At 38.1% G+C, this 24,791-nt stretch overlaps 1 protein-coding gene across 2 annotated transcripts in view; it reads right to left on the bottom strand.

The window, feature by feature from the left end:
• Positions 1-273: 273 nt before the first annotated feature.
• Positions 274-24,791, bottom strand: part of KLHL3 (kelch like family member 3) — a 46,187-nt gene continuing 21,669 nt past the window's right edge. For both annotated transcript variants that reach the window (XM_032211382.1, XM_032211380.1), the window contains exons 5-15: positions 24,155-24,317; positions 19,115-19,224; positions 16,434-16,550; positions 14,372-14,521; positions 13,307-13,424; positions 10,960-11,157; positions 10,002-10,103; positions 9,180-9,308; positions 6,979-7,119; positions 5,495-5,638; positions 274-2,694 (exon numbers count right to left, since the gene is read on the bottom strand). In XM_032211382.1, the coding sequence (XP_032067273.1) occupies positions 2,666-2,694; positions 5,495-5,638; positions 6,979-7,119; positions 9,180-9,308; positions 10,002-10,103; positions 10,960-11,157; positions 13,307-13,424; positions 14,372-14,521; positions 16,434-16,550; positions 19,115-19,224; positions 24,155-24,317 (1,401 nt within the window). In that variant the 3' untranslated portion in view covers positions 274-2,665. The remainder of the gene's footprint in view (positions 2,695-5,494; positions 5,639-6,978; positions 7,120-9,179; positions 9,309-10,001; positions 10,104-10,959; positions 11,158-13,306; positions 13,425-14,371; positions 14,522-16,433; positions 16,551-19,114; positions 19,225-24,154; positions 24,318-24,791) is intronic.

The raw sequence follows: 24,791 nt of genomic DNA on the forward strand, positions 1-24,791 counted from the left end.
ATTGTGTTTCAAAGACATGACTGTTTTACATACTGTGGTCTTCACCTGCAGATTACTGGAAGCATTTTCCACCTGTTGACTGATTCACAGGTGCTACAGGCAGGATATCATACCCGGAAGATTCCCCAATGAGGATGACAGGATTTATACTCAAGACATCATCCTAGAGATTTTTGAGCAAAAACTATGGTGTCCAGATCTTCTAGGGAGGTTTGTGTGGATAGTGAGGGAAAAATATGAAGTTTAAATCCTGTTCCATGTCTATTTGTTTATAAAGCACTGAATGTTATCTACTACCATCACATGCAAAGCCCTAGTTCACATTTAACTTTCGCAGAATGAGACTTGTTTGCTTTTAGCTAAACAAACTATGTCAACTCAAGTCATTTATTGCTCAGCAATAAACATCCAAACCAGGTCTGGCTAAGCCCTGCAAAATCTCCACGGCATTCTCAAATCTTCCCCAGAAGGACTAGAGATTTGCCACAGGAGGTCCATATTCAATTACTCTGGATGGAACTTCTATGTGGAGAAAAGGAAGCTGTATTTCATTCACCCTCAAACTCAGTATAGAAAATGCAATTGATGCAATGTGTTTATTGTTCCCAGCTTTGGGAAAGCAATTCCTTAGTGACAGGCAACCTTAATAAAAAGGGAGAAAGACAAATGAAGAAAATGCCGTATATTTTACCTTAAAGTATGTGTTAAACAGACAATAATCAGTTTACTGCTGAAAGAGTTTTAAATAGCAGCTAGGATTGTTCTATGTGCATTCTTACCCTTTGGTACTATACTTTCTCTGCCAATACACAAAAAAGAATTATTAAGATGTAAAGAGTTTGTTTTTAAAAAGAAACCACTTATAAAAAAAATAATCCAGTCTTGCCTTTAGAAACACTTACTGAAAATTATGTTCAATTGCATTTTCTGCTTCACTAATGTTTCACAGTTGCTTTAAGTGACAGAAAAACTGAAAGCAAGACAAATGAGTTAAATGCTTTTCTTAAATCAAAATAAAACAGAAAAAGTATTCAAGAAAAAGATAGCGAAGAATAGGGAAATAGGTGCTTTGGGGAATGTTACCTGACTGGAAAAAAAATGGAAGTAAATAATATATTTTGAGCAACAGAATTATTTTCCATGTGGTGGTAGTTTGATTTTTTTAAAAACAATAGCTAGAATGGAATTGGATACAGATCAAGTTGTATAGCTGGAAATTTTCTCTATTCTGAGAAGTCACTTACCTTTCCTTTTCTTAGAATAAATTAATTCAAATGCCTTTTTTATACATAGAATCGCAAACATATGGATAACATTTAGGAGGATAGCTCCAGCTAGAAGAGTTAAACAATGATGAAGTGAAAGACACTTAGAAGTTCTAAATATCTTGGGCAACTGATGATGTAGGGTCAAATGCATGAGAGGTATATGCAGGAATCCAGTTCCTTCTAATCAAAGCTTAGCTGGGATTTCCTAGATGATAGTTACAGTCTTCTTGATATCCCCTTTGGACTTCTGAAGATGCATTTCCACAGAAAATTCCCTCATCCCAAATTCCCTCAGCCCTTGTACTTGGCAGTACCTTATCATCCTGGCACAATACTGCTTCTGTTCCTGAAGTGGCTTATGGTCCCATCTGAAATCCCCAAATCATCATAAAAGTTGCAATGTGGAACTTTGTGGCATGTTTCCATCATTCTACACCAAGGGTGTCAACCTTGATTGTGTCACGTGCTGTATCGCGACATATTTCAATATCATTTGCCTTTGAAGAGCCTGGGTGGGCGTGGCCTGCACATGACACATCCGGCCCGCGGGCTGCCAGTTTGACAGGCCTGTTCTACACTGTTGAAGATGACACAATATCACAGCACCAAAAACAGACTGCAGGTTCAGCTTGCTTTTTCTGATTAGTTTTTCAATTGTTGCCAACAAATATATTACATTGCCCCATCACTCCACTCCACCAAAGTCAACCTTGAGAAAAAAAAAGTCTGTTCAAAAGCAGTAGAATACTGCATTTCAACGGTCTTTCTGGTGTTTGGGCATTTGAAGTTCAGAAAAACACACTACTTGGCTCATCTAGTCAATTTGATGAATCTGGATTTTTGCCACTAGAGAAAAATCATACAGTGGATACTTCCAGCACCCAAAATTATACATTTACAGTAGTCAAATAGGATATGTACACAGACTGGATACAATACAGCAAATAAACTTCTGGACGGCTTCCCAGACAGTTTTTATGGGTATTTTGAAATTTCTAGTTTCTGTGGGTGTAATTAAGTGTTTATAACCAAGTAAAAAATTATGTCTAATACTTAATTCACTGTCAGTAGTAAAGAATTCTTTTAAAAAAGTTTCTCCCAGTCACAAGCTGTAGAGAAACATTTCCCCTTTCTTGAGAAATTCACTTCAAGCTCAATCCTGGCTGTACATAAAACAGCTCACACAAAAACAGAACAGAACACCCACAAAATAAGCAACACCTTATTTCTGGAATTTGTTCCCAGCAGTGGCATGTTGAGAAGAAAGGGATGCTCTTATTAAATATGGTTGTCAGGCTAGAAGTGCAGCGTTAGTATGGCAATTAAAAATCCCCAGTGTCTTCCAAAACACAACTAGACAGTCATCATTTCTTGTGTTGCATTCACACAAATGGGTGTCACAATGGTTTATGGATCACAGCTACACCTGCAAGGGAGAAAAGTAGATGAGTACTCAATGTATTCTATTCAAGATGATTAGAGACTAATTTTCACTTCAATGAAACATTCAAGCTCTTGAGCCTTCAAGTGAGTCTTTCACAAATGAAGTCTCCTTGGCTTATCATTGTTACAGCAGATAGATTCCAAACAGGCTTATTATTCTGCTGCATGTATACCACCGATGGGAGTTATTATTGACTGAAAACGTAATATTGTACCCAGTCCTGAAGTAATCAGAAAAAAATTGTCACAGTTGTTAAATTAATCACTGGGAAATTTACTAGAAAGTATATGAGAAATCACTAACTTTAAGAAATACACTGTTTGGTTATATAATGGTAAATGAAAAACAATACAAACAACCATACAGGTAATCTTTGACTTATCACCATTTGTTCAGTGATCAGCCAAAATTATGTCAGTGCTAACAAACCAATCCCTGAAGTTATGGCTGCTGCAGTGATCAAAATTCAGGTGCTTGGAAGCCCACCTACACTAAACCTATTCCTAACACTAACCCTTCATGAATTTGTATTCTTCAATTCCCCCTTATCCACCTCTCTCCCCTATCTATGCCTTTTTGGCTGCCTGCACTTCTCAGCTCCTGATGCCTTAAGCCAACCTTAAACCATCTTTTTGCTCAGCTTGGCCTATCATGAGGCAGCTGCTGGCCAGGGGAGACTTTTTTCCCCAGGTCATGCATGGCAATTTTCTTGCCTGGAAACCTGGAGAAGGTGGCCTCACATGGCCAGAGTTGCCTTGTGAAAGGCCAGGCCAGGCAAGCCTTGCCAGCATCAGGAATAAAAAGACTGTGGAAGTTAACTGGGATGGCAAAGTATAGGACGGCAGGGGCCTTTGAGTATAGAGTGGCATGGGTGACTGCAGCTGGACTCTGGAAGCTGTGGTTTCCCAGGGCCAGGTGCAGCTTTGCACTGAGCAGAACTAGGCTTTGCATTGCAGGTCAGGGACTTCTGGTAGCCCCACAGCTATGGTGCACCACAAATCCTCTTTGTGCTTTGTTCTGTGCTGCTGGGCTGGGACAGCACCTTGGCTTTGCAAGACTTCCAAGCTCTAACTCTATTATACTGTTACCGCTAAGAAAAAAAATGTTGTGTTTTAATTGAGAATTTGCATTTTCAATAAAAATAGAAAAATATGGTCTTTGGGGATCATGGAGAAATTGTAATTCATTGTAAAGGTTTGAGAAACATCTCCACAACCTGTTAGTGGCAGACCCGAACGGTACATGATTCAAGACTTTCATTGTGTCTAAAGACATTGAGCAGGTTGAGATGTTTTAAAAATTGTGGGAGATATTTTTCAAGCCTCTACGATGAATTACACCTTCTCCATGACCCGAAAAGCACTCCAGCAGTTTTAGTGGATGCAAGGAGAGAATTTTATTCCAGCTGCCATCAAATTATTATTCATTCCAACTGTAATTACTGCATGGGGTACAATTAGAGTTTTATTTAACTTCATCCCCCTTGAAAAACTACAGACAGTCTTTTTAAAGATCTTTTTGGGCCTTTATTCTAATTTCATTTCCTTCAAAAAAAAAGTGGTGTCTTTTTTCTGATGTCCTTTATTTTATTCCTAGATGTGTCCCTAATACATTCTGACACAGAAACTGAGCTGCTGAAAGTCAAAAGCTATAGTTTGGCTTGTCATTTTATTTAATAGACTTCAATGGAGCTCTTATTAATATTACTGGACAATTATAGGTCAGATGATATACTGTAGGTCATGTGCTCTGACAGGGCCTCTCCCAAAATGATTGCCATGATGACTTGAAAGGTCAAAGTACATGTACTTTATCCTGAGTTTCATAAGCATTTTCTAGAGCCTGTCTTAATGGTTTCTCCCTTCTATCCACTTTGAGAGATATAATTTCCTGGATTACCCTTATGAACCAGGTGAGACTGTGAAAGGCCAGCAGGCAGGCAAGTGGCTGGTGTTCAGGGAGGGAGGGAGCATCTGGGGTGTGTGCAAATAAGTGGTATGTGGGGGTGCACAAGAGGTTCTATGTGAGTTGGAAAGAGTGTGTGGTGTACCCAAGAGGTGCTGCATAGATCAGGGAAGGCACACAGAACAGGCATGGAGTGGGGTGGGTTTTTGGGGATACATGTGGGTCATGGCACATGGAAGACAGGGATGATGTGTGGGTTTGGCATGGATCAGGGCTGGCACAGGTTGGGGAAGTGCATGGGCCAGGAAATGTTCCTTCCTCCCTGTTCCCCACTCCTTCCTTTTCTAGTGGCCTGCTGCTGTGTGGGGGAGGGAGAAAGAGATTGCAGGACTGGATGGGAAACTGTCACTTCATGTTGAAAATGAAGAACATGTGACTGCAGCAGCCAGTAGCACTGAAGGAGCCACAGCTTTCCCGCATTTCATTCCCTCAGCAGTCATGAGTCCCAGATTTTGGATGTATTGTGTAAATTAGCCTATCTGAAGTACCTTGGTTCAAAAATTGGCACCATATGGTGTCTCATTCCATCCAGTTAAATGTCATGTCATTGAGAATTTAAGTATACACATTCTAAGGCTACCCAGGACAATTTAATATACCTGTTAGTGGAGATTACAGTTACATGCATGTCAATGGCACAATGCTAAATCGCCAGTGGGTAAATCTAATGAAGACACAAACATGTAACAAAGGTCTGGAGTCCTATCCGATTCAGTTAAGAAAAGCAATACTCAACAAGAGCCATAGCAGGAAGTTAAACAACATATAATCAACTTGCCTGTCATTCTATGCCAGTCCAGACCAATGCACAGCTTACCTGCATAACTTCTTCCAGTGCTCATGTTGCTTGGTAATAGTGTCCATTTGTCAGTGACAGGATTATAGTATTCTACAGAGGCCAAATTGCAAGAGCCATCATCTCCCCCAACTACATAAAGAAGTCCATTCACTGAACACACACCTACAGAGAGAACAAAAACAGTACAGCAGAAGTCCTAATTTTTATAGGCTGCTGTCATGGCAAGACAGAAGGGCAAATTTAACATTGATTTTTTATTATTAACACCTGTTATTTCACTATTTACTGAAATCACACACATTTTGTCAGTCATACTAGTAGGTTTCTGCTTGTATCATATATTTGTTTTGCTTTTTTTCTAACCACTAAGAAATCATAATTTGTGAATATATATATATATATATGTATGTATGTATGTATGTATGCATAGGTGCGCACTGGTAGGAACCCACCTCTGACACACACGCGCGCGCACACACACACACACACACACATTTGTTTTCGTAGATTTTCACGGTATAGGTATGCAGGACTTGGCGTATTCGGGTCTTTTCCCGTGTAAGATTTACAGTATCTTGACGACGTTTCGACGAGGTCACACTCGTCATCTTCAGGCTGGTGCCTTTGGCTTCGTGCTTGTGCGAGCAAAGCGTGATCGGAAGCTCCGATGTTTTCGTAGATTATATACACACACGGAGATTATATACACACACGGAGATTATACACACACAAACACACGTCTTCTGTCAACTGTCTGGAGTTATTAAGGAATAGGCCCGCCTTGAATTAAATAAATAAATATAGAATGAAGTTCCGCATATTACTCATTCGTTAATCATGACATCCATTCTGCAATAAATATAACTGAACTATATCCCCCTTATGTTTAACATTTAATTAACTAAAAATAAGCAAGAATATCCTATTTAAAATGCTTGTTCTGGGACCTGGCAAGTGATGAGATTTACAAGACAAAAAGTGTCAAATTTTAATATATAGACATTTAAAATAAATATATTTATTCTTGTAGTTTTATCCCTTCTCTTACGAAACTCTGTACATGTGCTTTTCAATTATATTTTACTGTAATTTCTATAATTCTGCCATTATTTAACTTGTACCTCTTGTAAACTATCCTAACATTTATAAAAGTAAAATATGATTTTAAAATATTTTAATATTCTCTCCCTGTGTGTATTTTTTTCTATTTCTTTACAATCCAAGATATAGAAACTTGTAATTTAAAAGGGTATTAAATGTCCCGCATTTATTTGCCACTATTTTTACAAATATTTTCAAATCTGCTGAACTTAAAGTATGTAGACTTAATCAAACATTAATTTGAAATAAAATGTCATGATTATTAAAGTAACTAAAAGTGCCATAGTGCTTTAAAGACTGACATGTTTATTATCATATATCCTTGGTATTAATATTTCCCTCAACTGCTGAATGGCAGTTCACTACCTGAATAGTGATATAGAAATTTGGAAGGAAAATACCTGCATTTCTTCTGCACATATTCATATCTGCTACATGTTTCCATGTATTTGTTCCAGGGTCATACACTTCCACGCTTTTCCTCACCAAAGGACCATCATGCCCTCCAGTCGCAAATAGCTGGCCACTAAGAACACCAACCCCTAAAAGCCAAAGAGGGAGTTTCAGGATCTATTATAAATCGACTTCTGGACAGGGATGATAAATCGCTGTGCCAAAAGCATAGCCCTGACAGAACAGTACAGTATCCATTGGGGTAACTATTACCCCAAATTAAGAGTTTGTAAGAGGCAGAAAGAATAACCATGAGGAACAGGAGGAAGAGCCAGAATCAAAACAATGGTCAGATAAAAGGAATCTGAGTCCACGGCAAAAATGTAATCTGAGAAAGCATTTGACTTAACCCTCTCTAGTTCTCATAAAAATAAAGGGAGGGAAGGGGAAGCACATACAGTCTTGCAAGATTCTGTAATTGTACTTTTATAATAAAAATAGCATTAGCATCCATAACTTTGGTTTTCTAGTCTGATCCACATCCCAAAGGTGCTGAAGAAGCTCCTTGGATGAAAAATGAAACATCTTCAAAACCAGAAAGTCCAGTTGCCTCTTGAAAAAGCACCTTTCGGACAACATGACCAGGGTGACTGAGAATTTCCATAGACCAGCCTGTCAAATTGGTGGCCTGCGGGCAGGATGCATCATCCATCTCAGCTCCTCAGAGGGAAAAAACATTGTGGTATGTCATGATATGTCACATGACAAGATCAAATTTGACACCTGTGCCATAGACATTTAGTCTGATCCCCTTAAAAGCGTGACAAAATTGGCCTAGAATGGGAAAAAAATATGAGGCTATTTAGCATCCTTTTCAAGGCTCTGGGAATTGATTTTCTTAGGCTCTTTTTTCTTTTATTTCTTTCTTTGCAGGAGTATTTTAAGCATTTGGAAGGATGAGGTAGGAGCTTTAACCCTTGCCCAAACCCTCTCAACAGTGGGCTGATGTTTCCAATCTGGGAGGAAATAAGAGGCAAAATAGCATGACAACCTGTCTTTTTTTTTAAAACTACCATATTTTTTGGAGTATAAGACGCACCAAGGTTTTAAAGAGGCAAATTTTAAAAAAAGTTTTTGCATTCTGCAGACCTCCCAAAAACAGTCTGTTTTTCATGAAAATAGGCCCGGGTTTGTTTGTTTGTTTGTTTTTTCAAAAAAAGGGCATAAATAGCTTTTAGGAGGCTTGTACAGTGCTCCTGGGGGCTGAGGGCCCAAAAACGAGCAAAAAAATTGCCCATTTTTTGTCAAAAAAAAAAAAAGGACATCCATAGCCTTTATGAGGCTTATAGAGTGCTCCTGGGGGCTGGGGGGGCAAAATTGAGCAAAAAAGCGGCCCATTTTCGCTTATTTCTGCCCTCCCCAGCCCCCAGAAGCACTCTGCAAGGCTCCTAAAGGCTTTGCATACCATTTTGGAGAAGGGGCAGGATTTCGGGAGGCAAAAAATACTATATTCAGTGTATAAGATGCACCCAGATTTTCAGCCTCTTTTTTTGAGGGAAAAGGGTGCGTCTTATATTCCGAAAAATATGGTATTTTTTAACCATTAAGAGATGTTATAGCCAGTAAGTGCTGTGCTTCCTACAGTGGCCAATTAGAGGTTCCCCCTTACTAATCAATTTCTTTATGTGTATCATGGAAAATGAAGGTAATGGGGGGCGGGATCAACTCTCTGGAAGCAGTCTTAGCCATGAGGCAAGTACACAGTCATTTCTACATTCTAATCATGTTTGTGACATCTGCAAGGGCATTTGTGAAAAGGAATTGCTGTAGCTATAAATATTCCACATCCAATGTCAATATGTCAATCTTGGCTACTACTGGAACATAAAACTGTCTAGACTGAATTGTCAATCTGAAGCAGACTTCAGGTTAGTCATCAATAATCATGACAGATGTTTATAGAACTAAGTCCACTGAACATCCCAACTTGCTAGTCAATACTACATTTTACTTTTCTTTAGATGGTCCATATTTATCTACTCCAGCCTGTTATGATACTATCTGCTTTGACTTGAATGCCTATCAACCTGGCCATAAGGAGATTGACACAAAGAACTGAGGGGAAAAAGACCTAAAAGGAAATATTGCTGTATGTTACAGAAGTCTAACACTTTAAGTAAATAAATAATCATGATTTGGGATAGAATACCTGCACCACTGCGCCGAGTACTCATATCAGAAACGTAAGACCATTCATTTGTAGATGGATTATACTGCTCCACGGTACTAAGGCACTGGCGTGATGCTCCATCATATCCACCAACAGCATACAGTTTACCTAGAATTTTAGCATCAGCCGTCAACAGGATCAATTAAAGGAAAATACATGGTGAATATTTAATAACCAGTTTTTAATCACTGCTCACCTGATTATCACATAATAGACATAAACTTGTTGAATATCTACAAATTTGGTGGCAGTAGTTATAATATGCTTCTATTGGGCATTTCCAATGAAATATCAAGGTAATGAGAAACTCTTATAGAGCAAGAAGATTTTTAAAAGCTCAAGATACAGGCAGCAATTATTTCAGGGTTTTTTTTTCTTATTATAAAGTGGAAGCATTTGTAGTTACTGACACTTTAAAATCAGCCAAAACTCAAGGACCTTAAGCTCCCCTCATTCAGTGCTGCTGTAACTTTAAATAGTTTCTGAATGAATGGTTTTAAGTTGAGGACTACCTACATGACACATAGAAACTCTTTCCTTCACTAATTTCTTGATTTCTTTCCAGGACAGGAAAATTTTTTTAAAAAAACATGCCACCCTTAATAAGAAAATATGGGAACATGACCAACTAAGCTTTCAGACACAGCTATACTTATAGAATGGCAGAGATGTATTTACAGAAAAAACATCAATTATCCTTGACTAGTTTAATTGGCTGGATGTGATTTTGCGATATTGGTAGTTGCAATGTTGCGTTGCTGTAAATAAAATATGAGTGACTTCAAAACAGAAAATTCTTACCCTCTACGACTCCAACTCCCACACTGCTTCTTCTTGTGTTCATAGGCGCCACAAAAAACCATTCATTGACCTTATAATTATAAGCCTCCACAGATGCCAGACCTAGTTTGAAAACATGAAAAGGGGAAACACATAACACTGTTGTTTTCTATCACAGAATCCTTCTCATAATGATCATTTCCCTTCAGGCAAACAAAGGGAAGAAGAAAGCCAGAGCTCCTTTGCTAATCAGGAAGCTTCTTTTCCAGGCATTAACACTATCCTTACCTATTGCAATCATCATAAGCTTTTGCAATAATAAGAAGCCACCCCTGAGAATAACATCCCAGTTCTTATTGATGACCTATGCTTAACAGGGCATTCTAAAACCACTTCCTAACAGGGAAGGGAAGTTCAAGGAAGGGTTTTTGTAGAATCTGATTAACTACATAATGGGGGCAATCGGAAGCAATGGATTTTCTTAAGTAAACATTTAGTTTTTCTTCCCATGGGCATGCCAAAATTAACCATCCTTAAAAATTAGGCTTCAGCTCCATCCATTTTCTTGAAGATCATTATTAAAATAAATGGGGGTGTCACACAAATAGGTATAGAATGCCAAAATTTGTATTTATGAACAGAGGAACTTACTCCAGAACAGAAGTCAGCAACCTTAAACACTCAAAGAGCCACAAAGGTTCCAAACAGAAGCCCCCTGTTCAATTCTGGAGCCGACAAGAAGTCCGGTTCCCCCACCATAGAGCTTCTCCTAGCGCAGCGTCCTTTTTCCTCTATCTGTCCTAACCAAAAGCCTTATCAATTGTGGAGCCAGATGGAGACAGGGAGCCGCAGCAGAGGGATGAAAGAGCCACATGTGGCTCCAGAGGCGCAGGTTGCCGATCCCTGCTCCAGAAGAAAGTCTTAAGAATAAAGAGTTGAATATTCTCTGATTGGGGCTGGCTTTTGTGCATCAGCTTACCAGTACTTCCATCAAATCCACCAACAGCATACAGGAGCTCATTGAGCACAGCAGCTCCTAAAGTGCTTCGTCTTTCTTGCATGCTGGCTATAGATGTCCATTGATCTTTCACTGCATCATACACGTCAACCGTCCGAACCCGCAAAGAGCCGTTGAAACCTCCCACTGCATAGACTTTGCCTGTCATGAATACCACCCCTGTTAAAAATAAATGAAAAGAGAGCAACGCTTTAAGCAAATCAACCTACGCCTACCACAAAACTCCTATTCCAACTTCTTACATGCAAGGATAAGTATCATTAAAACTAATAATAATTCAAGAGAGTGTCTGTTCATCTAGCAGCTTCTGATTGCATGATTCACCATGTTAACCTTTGTGTTATCAATTTCTGGCAGCTTTTAGCATTGACGTGATCTATAATCCACCAGATACCTCTGATAACAACCAGTATGAGTTATTTCAAATATTATACAAATATAAATCTGGACTGGACCCTGAGTAGTCTCAACAAGCACCTATAATTTCTGATGAACTTTCCTTGAATAATGTGCAAGTGTCTGCAATTGCATATTTGATGCTTACACTCAGCAAGATTTTAGCAGTGTATTAAATAGCTTTTAGCAGCTGCTATAATGTATTTAGAGAACTTATTAACAGAGGCTAATTCAATTCTAATTATTCTTAATGTTCATTACAGTGCTTCCCAAAATGGGGGGAGGGGGAAGGATACAGGCAAGTTTGAACAGCGTATCCTCACCAAATAGATGATCGTCCAGACTAGTCCAGAAAGCAGTAGCACATGTAATCTGGGACTTACCGCTGGAGTATGTGGATATGCTCACATAACACAACTGCTAATGAACTTCATTAGTTCCCAGAGGCAATTCAAAGTGCTGAATTTCACCTTTAATACCCTGCATGACTCAGGGGAAGGTTACTTCCAAGACTCTCCATTTCCCCTTGGCAGAGCGTCGCGCAGTTGCTGTACGCTCAGTGCACACCGAAAACCTCAAATACCGGTAAGGAGTGCGGGCGGGTGGAATGGTTCCTGGTGCTCCCGGCAGGCACCAGTAGTCGTAACCCACCACCGAAGCCGTCTGACTCTGGGGCTGACTGAAAAAACTCCGTAGTGAAATCTAACTAAGATTTTCAGCCATGGAGGATTTTCAGTGCCAGAACCGAGAAGCTTCCCTCCACTCTGGGGCTGACTGATAAACCTTGGAAATTAAGATACTAAATGTCAATATAGCTGTGTTCAACAGAGAACACGAAGTCCAAAATAAAACATTACAGTAAGCAAATGAATCTGTGTACCTCGCATGCTGATTATGGGGAAATAAATAAAGACATTTTAAGATGTGTAAATGCTAGTGGTAAAGGTATAGGTAGCATGCAGATTGTTGACAAAAGTAATAAATGGCTATCTATAAGAGCAAATTGTTTTATTATAAAGAAACAACAGTTAGATATGTCATGAATAACATAGAAGTTTAATGCACTGATAATTTGTTATTTAAGAAGTCTGTGTAAAACAGATAAACAATGAATCAATATTGATTGAAGGCAGACTAAGTATAAAAAGTGAGTAACCACAACAAATGAAGCAGGTTAAAGTGATTCAGTTGTAAGAAAGAATGAATGAGCTGTTTGTCTTGTTGTTTGTGTCCAATTTCTTTTCTTATAAGTTACCATTTTTCTGTACTTTGCATAATATTGCTTACTCAGAAAGGCAGGAAGGGGATGGATATATTACATACTGTATTTTTGGATTATAAGACGCACCATGATTTTGAAGAGGTAATTTTTTTTTAACGTTTTTGCACTCTGCAGGCCTCCCAAACCCTCTGCACGCCTCGTTTTTTGCAACAACAATCCAAAAAGGGAATGCAGAGCTTTGGGAAGCTTGTAATGTTCCTGTGGGAGACCGGGGGTGGGGAACAAAAAATGAGCAAAAATGGCCCGTTTTTTGCAAAAACGGGCCATTTTTTGCCAAGAAAAGGTGCATACAGAGGCTTTGGGGGGCTTGTAGAGTGCTTCTGGGGGCTGGGGGGCAAAAATGAGCAAAAGAGGCCCATTTTTTTGCTCTCCCCAACCCCTAGGTGCACTTTGCAAGCCTCCCTAACCCTCTGCACATCCATTTTTGCAAAGAGGGTGGGGTTTTGATAGGCAAAAATGCTGTATTCACTGTATAAGAGGCACCCAGATTTTTACCCTCTATTTTTTGGGGGAAAGGTCCGTCTTATACTCCAAAAATATGGTAACTATTTATAGATGGCAGAATATATAAATAATAGAACGAATACTATTTAAATAGTGATAGAAGCCATTATAAAGAATAAGACTTACCTGCTCTGCATCTCCGAGAAGGAAGCTCAGCAATCTGATCCCATCGCTCCTCCTCAAAGTCGTAACACTCTACACTTCGAATGGCTTTTGGTGCCTGCCCACCCACCACAATCATTATCTTGGTAAGAAAGAAAAGGTAATTATTGTAAAAAAAATAATAATAATCCCATAGAATCATGGCCTTTTCAGTAGAAATACATTTAGACAATAGAATTCTTAAACTGCTTTATCTCCCAAAATAGCTGAGCACATTAAACAAAGTAATAAAAAAAATGCTCCAGAAAAAATATTTTATAATAGAAGAATGGGAATTTGACATATGCAAAATATTAAAATTAAAAGTACAGCCAGAAAGTTGTTGCTGCTATCTTTGGATGAGCCGCTGCACTTTGGCTTAATAAACTATATTGCTTTGTAAAAGGCCAGTAATTTAGAATCTAAAACACAGGTTTTTGTTAACAGCCTGGAAACATGTGACAATTCTATGAATGCCTGGCAACAGTGATTAGTATCAGAAGAGAGTAGTTTTCACACACAGGAACTTAAGAATGTGAAAAAATATAGAATGAAATCTAGTTAATAAAAACAGTATTTCCACATTTTAAATCTATGTTTAATATTTGTTTGCATTCTTATGCAAGTCACTTGTTGAGATAGGTACTGTAGAAATCAAATAAATAAACAATACACCTAACAAAAAAGTTCAAACATTCACATTTGCCCAAAACTAAACTTAGTTCCTCCACAAATTGACTAATCTGAATTGATATTCATGGTCATCCAATTTAACATCTGTAGGAAGACTATATGTAATCGTCTCCTTTGTGCTTTCTTTGCACTGTACCTATCCTATAACAGGGTAAATATATTCTAAATTACTTAGGGTAAATTACTTTAGAATCAATACTAGATAGAAAAAACATTTGGGTAGAAAAAGTGTTAATTACTGGAACACAATGCCAACATATTTTTATGCTTTGGCTGGAATCACTACTAGTGTTTGTTATATATACTAGAATTCTTAACTAAAAATTGATTTTTTTTCAATGTTGAAATATTGTTTACCTTTGGCAGACTGATTGGCGTCCTTGGTTTGGTTCTAGGATTTTTTATCAGCTGTCTCTGATCCAGAGGAAGTAAGTGATATTTCATGGCTTCAATGAGGAAGTCTTTACATGTATTATTATTCTTGATTAAAGCTTCTTCTTCAACTGTCTAAATGTCAAAACAGGTTAGCACAATGGCTGCATTTCACTAATGAATATAGGTGATGAACATTAGCACCTTTGGGATAGGTGGTGAACATTAAAAAATAAGTGCAATATTACTTCTATTTTCAAGTTAGCACTGATGCATATTTTATGCATGAAATTCTGCTACAATTCTATCTCATTAAATGTTTGCCAACCTCAGCAACTTTAAGATGTGTGCACTTCAAATCCCAGCCTGGGAATTCTAGAAATTGACGTCTACACATCTCAAAAGTTGCTAAGGGCAACACTGAAATGGGATACACAAGAGATTTTGGACAAGAGGGGGGGAAAGGCACGGAAAGCCAAATTGTGCACAGTAGGAAAGATCTGAATTACCTTCAAAATCATGAGAATACCTAAATAACCTGTGCAACAACTATTTACGAAATTGTAAGCTACAGCCAAATAGCAGGCACAAGAAAGAGGATTTTTATTTTAACAGTACTCCTATATTGGAAGTTTCTCAAACAGTACCTCTACAGGTTTTTAGGAAGATCTAAAAGTTTAATCTGTAATCTAGAATCTTAATTTTTTTAACAGTGTTTCCTTAAATGTTTCAAGGAAAAGATTAAGGGGAAAGATTAAGTTGCTCTTTATTAACATTGAAATCTAGATTATCTTATTCTATACATTCTCTTGGATTTTTTTTCCTCTGAAAAGCAACTAACAGCAACAAGCACAATAGTAACATACTGTACATTCATACATTTTATACATGCACAGAGGTATTTGAGCCTCTATGTCACTCCAAAACAATACACTTCTGGAGCCAGAACCTACAGCAAGCTTCCCCTTCTTAGTCTTATTGAACAGGAAGTTTCTCAAAAGGTTTTGAGAAGCCAAATGGCAACAGGTACAGCTCTTAAAGGAGGGACAGGGCAACCAGGTGGTTCCCATTACTACTCAGGCTACTGAGGTGAATATGTATAAATAATGTATTTATTTGTATCCCACCTTTATTATTTTTACAATGCCTCAAGACAGCGGACACATCTAACACATATTTCTCCTCTTATTTTCCACCCTGCCAGGTGAGCTGGGCTGAGAGCAGTGGTGGAATTCAAATAATTTAACAACTGGTTCTCTGCCCTAATGGTTTCTTCCAACAACCAGTTCACCAAACTACTCAGAAAGTTAACAACTGATCTCCCGAAGTGGTGTGAACTCGCTGAATCCCACCACTGGCTGAGTGTGTGTGACTGGCCCAAACTCACCCAGCTACCTTTCAGGATTAAGGTAGGACTAGAATTCACCATCTCCCGCTTTCTAGTCTGGTGCATCTAAATCAAATTATGGTAGTCCAAATAGGAAATGACAACAAATATCTCAATCCATAAGTGGCTACAAGTGGTTCACAGGATAGAATTATGTCATGGTCTCACCTGCTCTTCAAGAAAAAGCCATGAATTTCAAGAGAGCCCCCCAGATTATGGATGAGTTTTGAATGGGACTATCACCCTATTCAATGCTAAAGTTCTAAATCCATAGCTACTAGAACTTAATCTTGATAGCAGAGGTGAAGATGTATAAATAATTATCATCAGCATAGGCTACAGCTTTACCCTATGTCAATAAATGATCTTTCAGTGATTACACCACTAAAAAAATCTATACAATGTGGTTTTAAAAATTCCAAATTCATGTATCATTATAATACCAAATGGCAGCCTTTCTTGCACCATTTAGTGTCGTTAAATGTGATCCCTGTTCTACCCAGCTAAGCCTTCATGTGAAAAAGCATTGGGCTCACCTAGCAAGAAGGCTGCAAAGATTAGGATTCCTAAGGGAGATAGATGAACGGATGTCAAGTCATAAAGAAGGCACCTGGCGCTTGTAATATTTTTTAATTATGCCAAGATCTGATAATTACTAACCTGTACAAGATAGTCTCTGGGCAAGAGAGGAAGGCGAACATGCTCCATCAGTTTTGCCATGTGTTCCAAGCGAGATTCTTTGTCATAATTTATCCACGAAATGACAGCTTCGAAGACCTGCAAACATCAAAACTTGTTTTGTCTAAAAGGGACATAATTTGTCATTACGGAACCCAAATTTGGAAGCAATGATTTCATAAATTATGTAACAGTAAGTCTGCAGAAATGACTTAAACACTTTTTTAAAGGCAGAGGATAGTTGCATAATAAAGATTTATAAATGCAGGGGGGAAAGGGTGATTGTGTGCAGGATGAAAATACAGTCGTTTAAATAAGCCATACCTTGCACACTTTTAGATGTCAAATTGTGTAGCACACTTCCAGTCCAGAGAGATCTCAATTTGTTTACAGGTTGTGCAATAAGTATACATTATAACTGTTAGCATTCTGGACCTAATTTAAAACCTCAAGGGCAATATAAGTAGTCCTTGAGTTACAGCAGCTATTTGTTTAAAGACAGTTTGAAGTTACAACAGTACTGTAAAAGTGACTGGTGACCCTTTTATCACACTTATGGCTATTGCAGCATCTCCGTGGCACCGCAACCAAAATCTGGACACTTGGCAACTGGCTCATATGTATGACGACTGCAGTGTTCCAGCATTATGTGATCCTACGTTTTGCGACCTTCTGACAAGCGAAGTCAATGGGGAAGCTAGATTCACTTAACAACCATGTTACTAACTTAACAACTGCAGTGATTAACTTAACAACTTGTGGCAAGAAAGATGGGACAAACTCACTTAACAATTGTCTTGCATAGCAATGGAAATTTTAGGTTCAATTGTGATCATAAGTACTGTGTTTCCCCAAAAATAAGACAGGGTCTTATTATCTTTTGACCCCCAAAATAAGTGCTTGACCTTATTTTTGGGGAGGTCTTATTATTTTTGAGGTGCAGGAAGTGGTGAGCATGGTCATCTCATGGCTGCTGCTGTGTTGGAATATTTTTGAGGGAGGGCTTATTTTCAGGGATACAGGGTAATACATATTTATATTTTGATTTCATCACTAGAATAAAAATGTGCTTGGAAGTTATACTTAATTTACCTGTTTTGAGTCTTTTGCATGACTAGTGTTCTAAAACACAACAGGAAAGAGGATACTACAGTATACAGTAGGTGACAGCAGGCAACACAAAAGGAACATGGAAAAATCACAGAGTTCTATTAAATGAACAAAGCTGTACAGCAACCATTGGAAATTCTACTTTTTAGTTTAGAATAGATTATGAGAGTCAGGGAAAGAAAATCAAATAGTCTAGTTCACAAATGTAGTCACATATCTATAACAATTGTACATCTCAAATCTTGGTTTGTGTTGAAATCATCCAACCACCAGCAACTGCAAATTTCTTTCAATACGGGAGTTGTACCCAATAAGGAACTGCCAGGTGGGAAACTTAAATATCATCTGACAGCATCAGAAAGAATGTTAATGAAAAAAGGAGCTTCATTTAATGAATGTGCAGTGGAAGAAGTGGCCAGTGAGATATCCAGATTAAAGGTGCTGATGGCTCTTGCGCACATTTGTACGCTTGTGCTGCTTTAAAAAACTGAATCCTTCAGCCAGTGTAAATTAGAGATGGGACATTAAATTGCAAGTGACACTAATTGCATTCCACCCAGCTAGCTATACTTTCTACAAAAGGTTAATCAAATACTCATTTAGCAATGTTTTAAATTGTGAGCATTGATCTGTATGCCTTCTTATTTTTTCAGCTTCATTAGTGGCCATTTTGGTCTATCCCTTTCCTGATCATAGAAGTATTCTGCCTTTAGGCACTCTGAATTTTTTTTAAAGTTAAGAGAATTTTAAAACCTGCTAAAGTTTATTCCAATCTATATGTTTAAAAGCGAAATGCCACTCATGTGGCATCATGTAATCTCCAGAACCATAAAGCCTACAAACTTGAAATTTGGCACATATGTTCCTCTTGGCTTCTAGGTGCTCACCAAGAAAGAATTTTTCAAAATGATCATCAGATCATTAGTATTTCTTATATTATTATTATTAACACACTCTGATGCTAAGGAATGAGATGTTCTACTCCCCCTCCCAACCTGAAAAGAACTGTGTTCCAACTGCCACTTGGGCGTGGCCAGCACGTGACTCATCCGGCCTGTGGGCTGGAAGTTTGGAGAGGATCAATGGGGCCAGCCTGAGGGAGAGAAGGGGATAAGATAGGAGAAGCTTCTGTGGGGCAAGCCTGAGGGAGAGAAGAGAGGCCAATCGTAACTACTAATTAATTTTCAAGCTGTAAATGTTGGTTTAGCAAGCCCAATCACATGGTTTCGTGGAGGAGCACGGGTATCCAGCTAGTATTTCTTAGTTCTGGACAGCACCATTTGCAGACGCTTTTGAACCCAACTGTGCCAAAACATTAATTAGCTTGGGATCCAAATACCTAAAGAAGCATCACTCCCTATTTATGGCAGTATATGTGTGCCTTAGGAACTTGAAGGGAGGCTCTTCTCAAAGAAGAGCCTTTATTTCATAGCCATGTGACAGCGAGCAAAAGCTGTCATTTCTCTGAAGGCTCCGTTTTTTTTTCTTTTTTCTCCTCTCTCTACGTAGTCAAGCTCTATTTCCATATTACGGAAGACACAAATCAAGAATACCTTTTCTTCTGATGACACTGTGAGCTTGTCACTTGATATCAAGCTGCAAACCTGGTCCAAGTTTAGGCTAAGAAATTCTTCACCAAGCATCACTTCAGGAAAATGCTGCTCTGTTCCAAAGAATTGGAAATTAAGAAAAGGAAGATCATAATGAAAATCCAAGTTTTCATTCAACACGAAGAGCTAGCAACAATAGCTGAACAATGAGATTACAGGGTAGGAAGAAAAAAAAAACAGACTGACTGGTGCTCAAGGGTGATATCAATAAAGAAAATAAGCTCCACTGTCACATCAGGAAAAGTATAACCTGCTGCTATGAGTATGTGAAACTCTGAATTTCATGAACCTCCAGTCCAGCATTGGGCCGTGGCATGCCAAAAGCCAGGCCATGCAAACAAGCAAAGCCCCATCCACAGGATGCAGGCAATACATGAAATCACACACCCCTCTGGTCCATGGCAAAACCTCTCTCCACAGAATCGGTCCCTTGTGCTCAAAAGGTTGGGGTCCGCTGGCTTAGAACATACTCGACATACAAGGTTATGTATACAGGTTCAATCATGTACAGAAAACAAAAAGAAACATTTAATTGAAACCTTGCAGGAAGCATCTATCAACCAATGTACAATCTGTTACATTGACTGTAGCTAATATAACTGTAGTCCAAGAGATCTGGGAAGTGCTTAGATCTGGCTCACAGGGCCGTCTGGAAATAGTGAAGGGCCGACCTATGGTGCCTCTGCCAGAGAAAATGGAGCTCGGAAAGGCTGTGTGCAGCCCTCCCGAGCTCCATTTTCGGCTGCAACCAATTTCTGTAACCCTCTGCCAGCTGCGTTTTCACTGCCAGAGCACTCAGGCCTCCACAGGTGCCCCCGACAGTAGTGATGTTGAGTTGGCCATGCCTAGCTGCCCCCCCCCAAGGTCAAACACAACTCTGATGCAGCCCCCCATGAAATCTAGTTTGATAGCTCTGATTTACAGTATCAGTTCTAAATATTTCTTTAAAGTGGCTCTGTAAAATACTTCTGTTCACCAGCAGGTGGCTCTTGAGAACATAAATCTCAACCCAACTTTAATAAATATAATGAACTATCACAGGTTATTCAATATCTTATTACAGGAAACAATTTTTAAAATGAGAATATAATGTTCTGAAGAAATATTTAAAATTGCATGAAGGCAAACGTTTACACTCGAGTGGTAACTAGACTGTGACCATACAGCACACTAAACCAAAATCAAACAAAACACAATGATAACCCAAGTTATCAGCTTTAGGCATATCTCAAAGAGGGTACTCATTGAACTCATAGGTTACTTTCTGCTGCTTTAAAATGCAAATTATTTCACTGTACACAGTTAATGTATAGCCAAAGGAATCTTGAATGCATTTCTTGAATACTTTCATTAACATTTCATAGGGGGATGTTAAAGTAATATGTTCCTCATGAAGGGCAACAAAAAAAAACCACAAGAGCAGTTCTTGCAATTAAACCAGATTTAAATTAAACCTTGTTCAGTGCTGGTCTGGTTAAAGATTAAATGGTTTTAAAAATCAAGCATTTAAAGATAATTATTTGTCCCAGATATAAGAAAGTAAGCAAAGCTCTGAACGCCCTACATTCAAGAAATTCAGAAATGTGGACCAGAGAGCAACAGGCTTCATTTAGCCTCTGATTTTGATGGAGTTGACTGAAGTGGCAAAAATTGACTACTTTGATTAAACAAAAGAACATAAGTACTTTTGTTTCCACATGGAGACCACTTCTGAACTTCATGCTTCATGTGGAAAAAAATGAAAATTTGGTTTTGGGTTTTACCAAGTAGATTGATTGATCTTTACATTAAAGGCTTGTTCACATTATTAAGAACATATTATGTTCATATTATTATGAAAAAGTTGGGATTTGATGTTAATGCCTTATTTTACTGTAACAGAGTCGGAAGTCAGTTTCTTTTTCTTTCTTTTTCTTATCTTTCATCATTTCTCTTTCCCTCCACCCAGCTTTTCTATTTGCTTCTGTATTTTGTATTTTACAATATTTTATAACTCGATAAAAATGTTAAACTTAGCTGCTGATTTTCAAAGCAGGTCAGTTGCAACAAACATCTTTGTTGGCAAGTTTGTTGCTTAAAAGGCCACATGGTTCACTTAACTACAGTGATTTGCTTAACAACTATGGCAAAAGAAACTGTAAACCTGTAAAAAAAACCGTAATTTCCCCGGAATCTTTTACAGATAGTCCTCAACTTATAACCATTTGTTTAGTGATCATTCAAAGTTACAATGGCACTGTAAAAGACTTGCAACCAGTTCTCACTTTTACAACCGACACACCGTCCTCATTATCACATGATCAAAATTCAAGCACTTGACAACCGGCATGAATTTGCAACACATGCAGCATTCCAGGATGATGTGATCCCCATCTGCAACCTTCCTGACAAACAAAGTCAAATGGGAAATTTGGATTTGCTTAAAAGGCCACACGGTTCACTTAACTACAGTGATTTGCTTAACAACAATTGGGGGGGGGGGTTTTGATAAAATTAGGTACTACTCACTTAACAACCGCCAGGCTTAACAACAGAAATCCTGGTCTCAATTATGGTTGTAAGTCAAGGACAACCTGTAAAGCCACGCAAACTGATAACCATCATCACCAGTTCTAAGGTTGAAGGAGCCGTGGTGGCTCAGTGGTTAGAATGCAGTATTGCAGGTTGACTCTGCATTCCCAACACTGCTAGCAGATCGATTCTGACCAACTCAAGATTCAGCCTTCCATCCTTCTGAGGTTGATAAAACGAGGACCCAAATATGCTGACTCTGTAAACTGCTTAGAGCGGGCTAAAAAGCACTGTGAAGTGATATATAAGTGCTATTGCTACTGCTATTAACAAGTGCTTTCTTTATAGGTCCTAAATCTCTCCATATTGGGTTCAATCTCACTATATTGAATGACCCCCAATTTTGACATTGTAAGGAACAAATGAAAAAAACCTTCTTCTACTCACAGGTTTATACTATGAACGATTTTACTATCCACTATCTTGGATAATAGACACCTATTCTCCTCAAATATAGTATTTTTCAGGCTAGTTATAGTCCATGTGAACTATATGTGTACTCCTCCCAAAATTCTCAGCAATGACCTTGCTGGATAGGGAATTTTGGAAGTTTAAAGTCCACAAGATCTGGATTTGATCAGATTGAAAACACCACTTTAATATGTCTCCTCTTAACTCACGTTGCTGCAAGTTAATAAATGTAAGCACTGTAGCCTTGTTCCTAAAACTGCTACTCTAGCCCCATAATCATATTGAACTAACCTTGGTTATATCTTTCTCAGCTCTCAAATTAGCCAAGGTTTGATGAAAACTTGTATGCATGCTCTAAGTATAGTATCACCAATGATATATTATGAATTGGTGCATTGGCTGAACTGCTTATCAATAGGGCTTCTGTTCTCACTTCATTACATCAGTAACAAGATCTTACAAAAATGTATTTTATGCATGTGAAAAAGGTCATCTGTGCTTAAGTAAAGAAACAAAGTACAAGATCTACATTGCAGATATGTAAAAACTTTTAGATCTGGTTTGTTTGGTGACCATGTCAATACAAAAGTCCAGATAACAAATTGTGCTAATAAGGGATAACTCCTGTATGAGCTATTTCATTTTCAATTCTTCCTTTCCTAATGTGTCCAAGCCTGGAATTTGCCTTTTGTTTTCTACACTGATCACAGAATGCACCAATGTTTGCCTAGACCTATCTGTCACATTTCAAAATCCTCCTTTTTAGTCTGTCTTCAAGAGATCCTGGTATATGAAAAATGTCTCTGTCTATATCAGAGCATGTCTCCTTAGCACATGCCCACTTCATTTCATCAATTAAATCATGCTGAAAAGATTTGTACCTGGATTTGCAAATTAATTTGATTCAAACTGAAAGTTTCTTATTTACCAGCCAAGCCCACTTTATTTGGACAAAAAGAATAGAAACAGAACTGCAGTTTTATAGAATCTTCCTATGATGTATTACTGTTATCATCATCATCAAAAAAAGAAGAATGTGTCATTGATATAGACACCTCTTCCATTACTTTAAGGAAAGCTTCAGGTAACTATTTGTCTAAAGTGGTATAGGGTTTCCTGTTACCTAAGCAGGGGGTTGGATTAGAAGACCTTCTAGGTCCCTTCCAACTCTGTGGTGCTCTTGCAATGAAAGGTATGTCCAAGTAAGCAAAGATATGAGCCCAAGTAGAACCTCAATATTCTACCTAACTTGCCCATATCCTTTTCTAGTTAATGATATATTAACTTAAAAGTTGGCTAAGGAGCAGACATTTACTATTAGGAAGGATGATTGTTGTTTCAGTATATCTTAAATATACAATGATCATTTTACTGAACATTGAGGCTTTGAAACATTGGTATAATATTTTTTGTAAGAGATTCGGTAAAATTGCCTGCTTGAAATGATTTTATAATTCGTATGTCTATTCAGAACATCTAGCATGAAAAGGTGTATTTAAAATGTAGATTCAGATAATATCTTAATGGCAGCTTTTTCCAATGTTTGTTCCTCCAGACATTTCAGTCTGCTGGCTAAGGAATTTGGACAGCTGAAGTCCAACTTCTGAAAGACATCTAGGTTGAGGTGGCTGTTGTAGGTTAAGAGTATGAAACATACTGACCTCCAAACTACAATTTTGATATACTTCCTCTAACATGATCATTATTCAAGAATTATGAAAATTCATTCTGACATATGTAGGAAATGCCATGTTGCTTTTCTCTACTTGAGGGATTTAGATCATGCATACATTCAGTTGAATTTCACCAGTAAGAATTAGTATTTTATAAATGTTAAAAGTCCTCTTATTACGCAAGAGGATCACCTACAAGCTTAAGCAGAAAATTAGTTCTCTCCCCCTTCGTTGTTTTGATTTAGGTTGAAGGATGTGTACTAGTATCCAAGACGTCAATATTTTCATATTTTAAAGCCAGGAACATCTTGAGGGCTGTTACAATCACCTGCATAGGCATTGGCCTGTTGCAATAATTCTGTGCAGGTGTGCACATCTGCAAAGGCGCGAATTCCAAGGCAATTTGTGGGGTGGAGCTGAGATTGAAGAAAGTCACAACAGTTCTGTCGAACATCCATTAGCTGTAACAAGCTGGCAGCTGGCAGTAAAACCTGAAATTTGAAAAAGAAAAGGCAACAAAGAATTAGCAATTGAAGTCCCATGTTGGCTCCTTCAAAAAAACAACCATATTGAAACATGATTTTTAAAAGTATTAAAGGCTAACCAATACTATAACACACCTGAGCAAGAAAAGAATTATATTTCTCTACTTCTTTAACATACTTCAGCCAAACAGAACAATATAACTGCAGCATACCCTGGGGTGCATTCATTCTCTTATTCCAGCAAGAACAATCCAACCCAGCTGGATCACACGGGAATATTACAAATCAGTAACTATTTTAGAGAGCTCTAACCCCAACAGGCATCAATAAAATTAAACCATCAGTCTCTAGGCCTCAATACACTTTGATTTTTAGAATAGATTAGAAAAGAGAAACTAAATAATAATTGGTTAGGAGAAACTAATAATAATTGGATTTTTTCAGCTAACATCCGTTTTTCAAGGTTTTAATATTCTCCTC

This window comes from Thamnophis elegans, chromosome 2 (genome assembly GCF_009769535.1).
Source record: "Thamnophis elegans isolate rThaEle1 chromosome 2, rThaEle1.pri, whole genome shotgun sequence".
In the NCBI taxonomy this organism is placed as follows: Eukaryota; Metazoa; Chordata; class Lepidosauria; order Squamata; family Colubridae; genus Thamnophis; species Thamnophis elegans.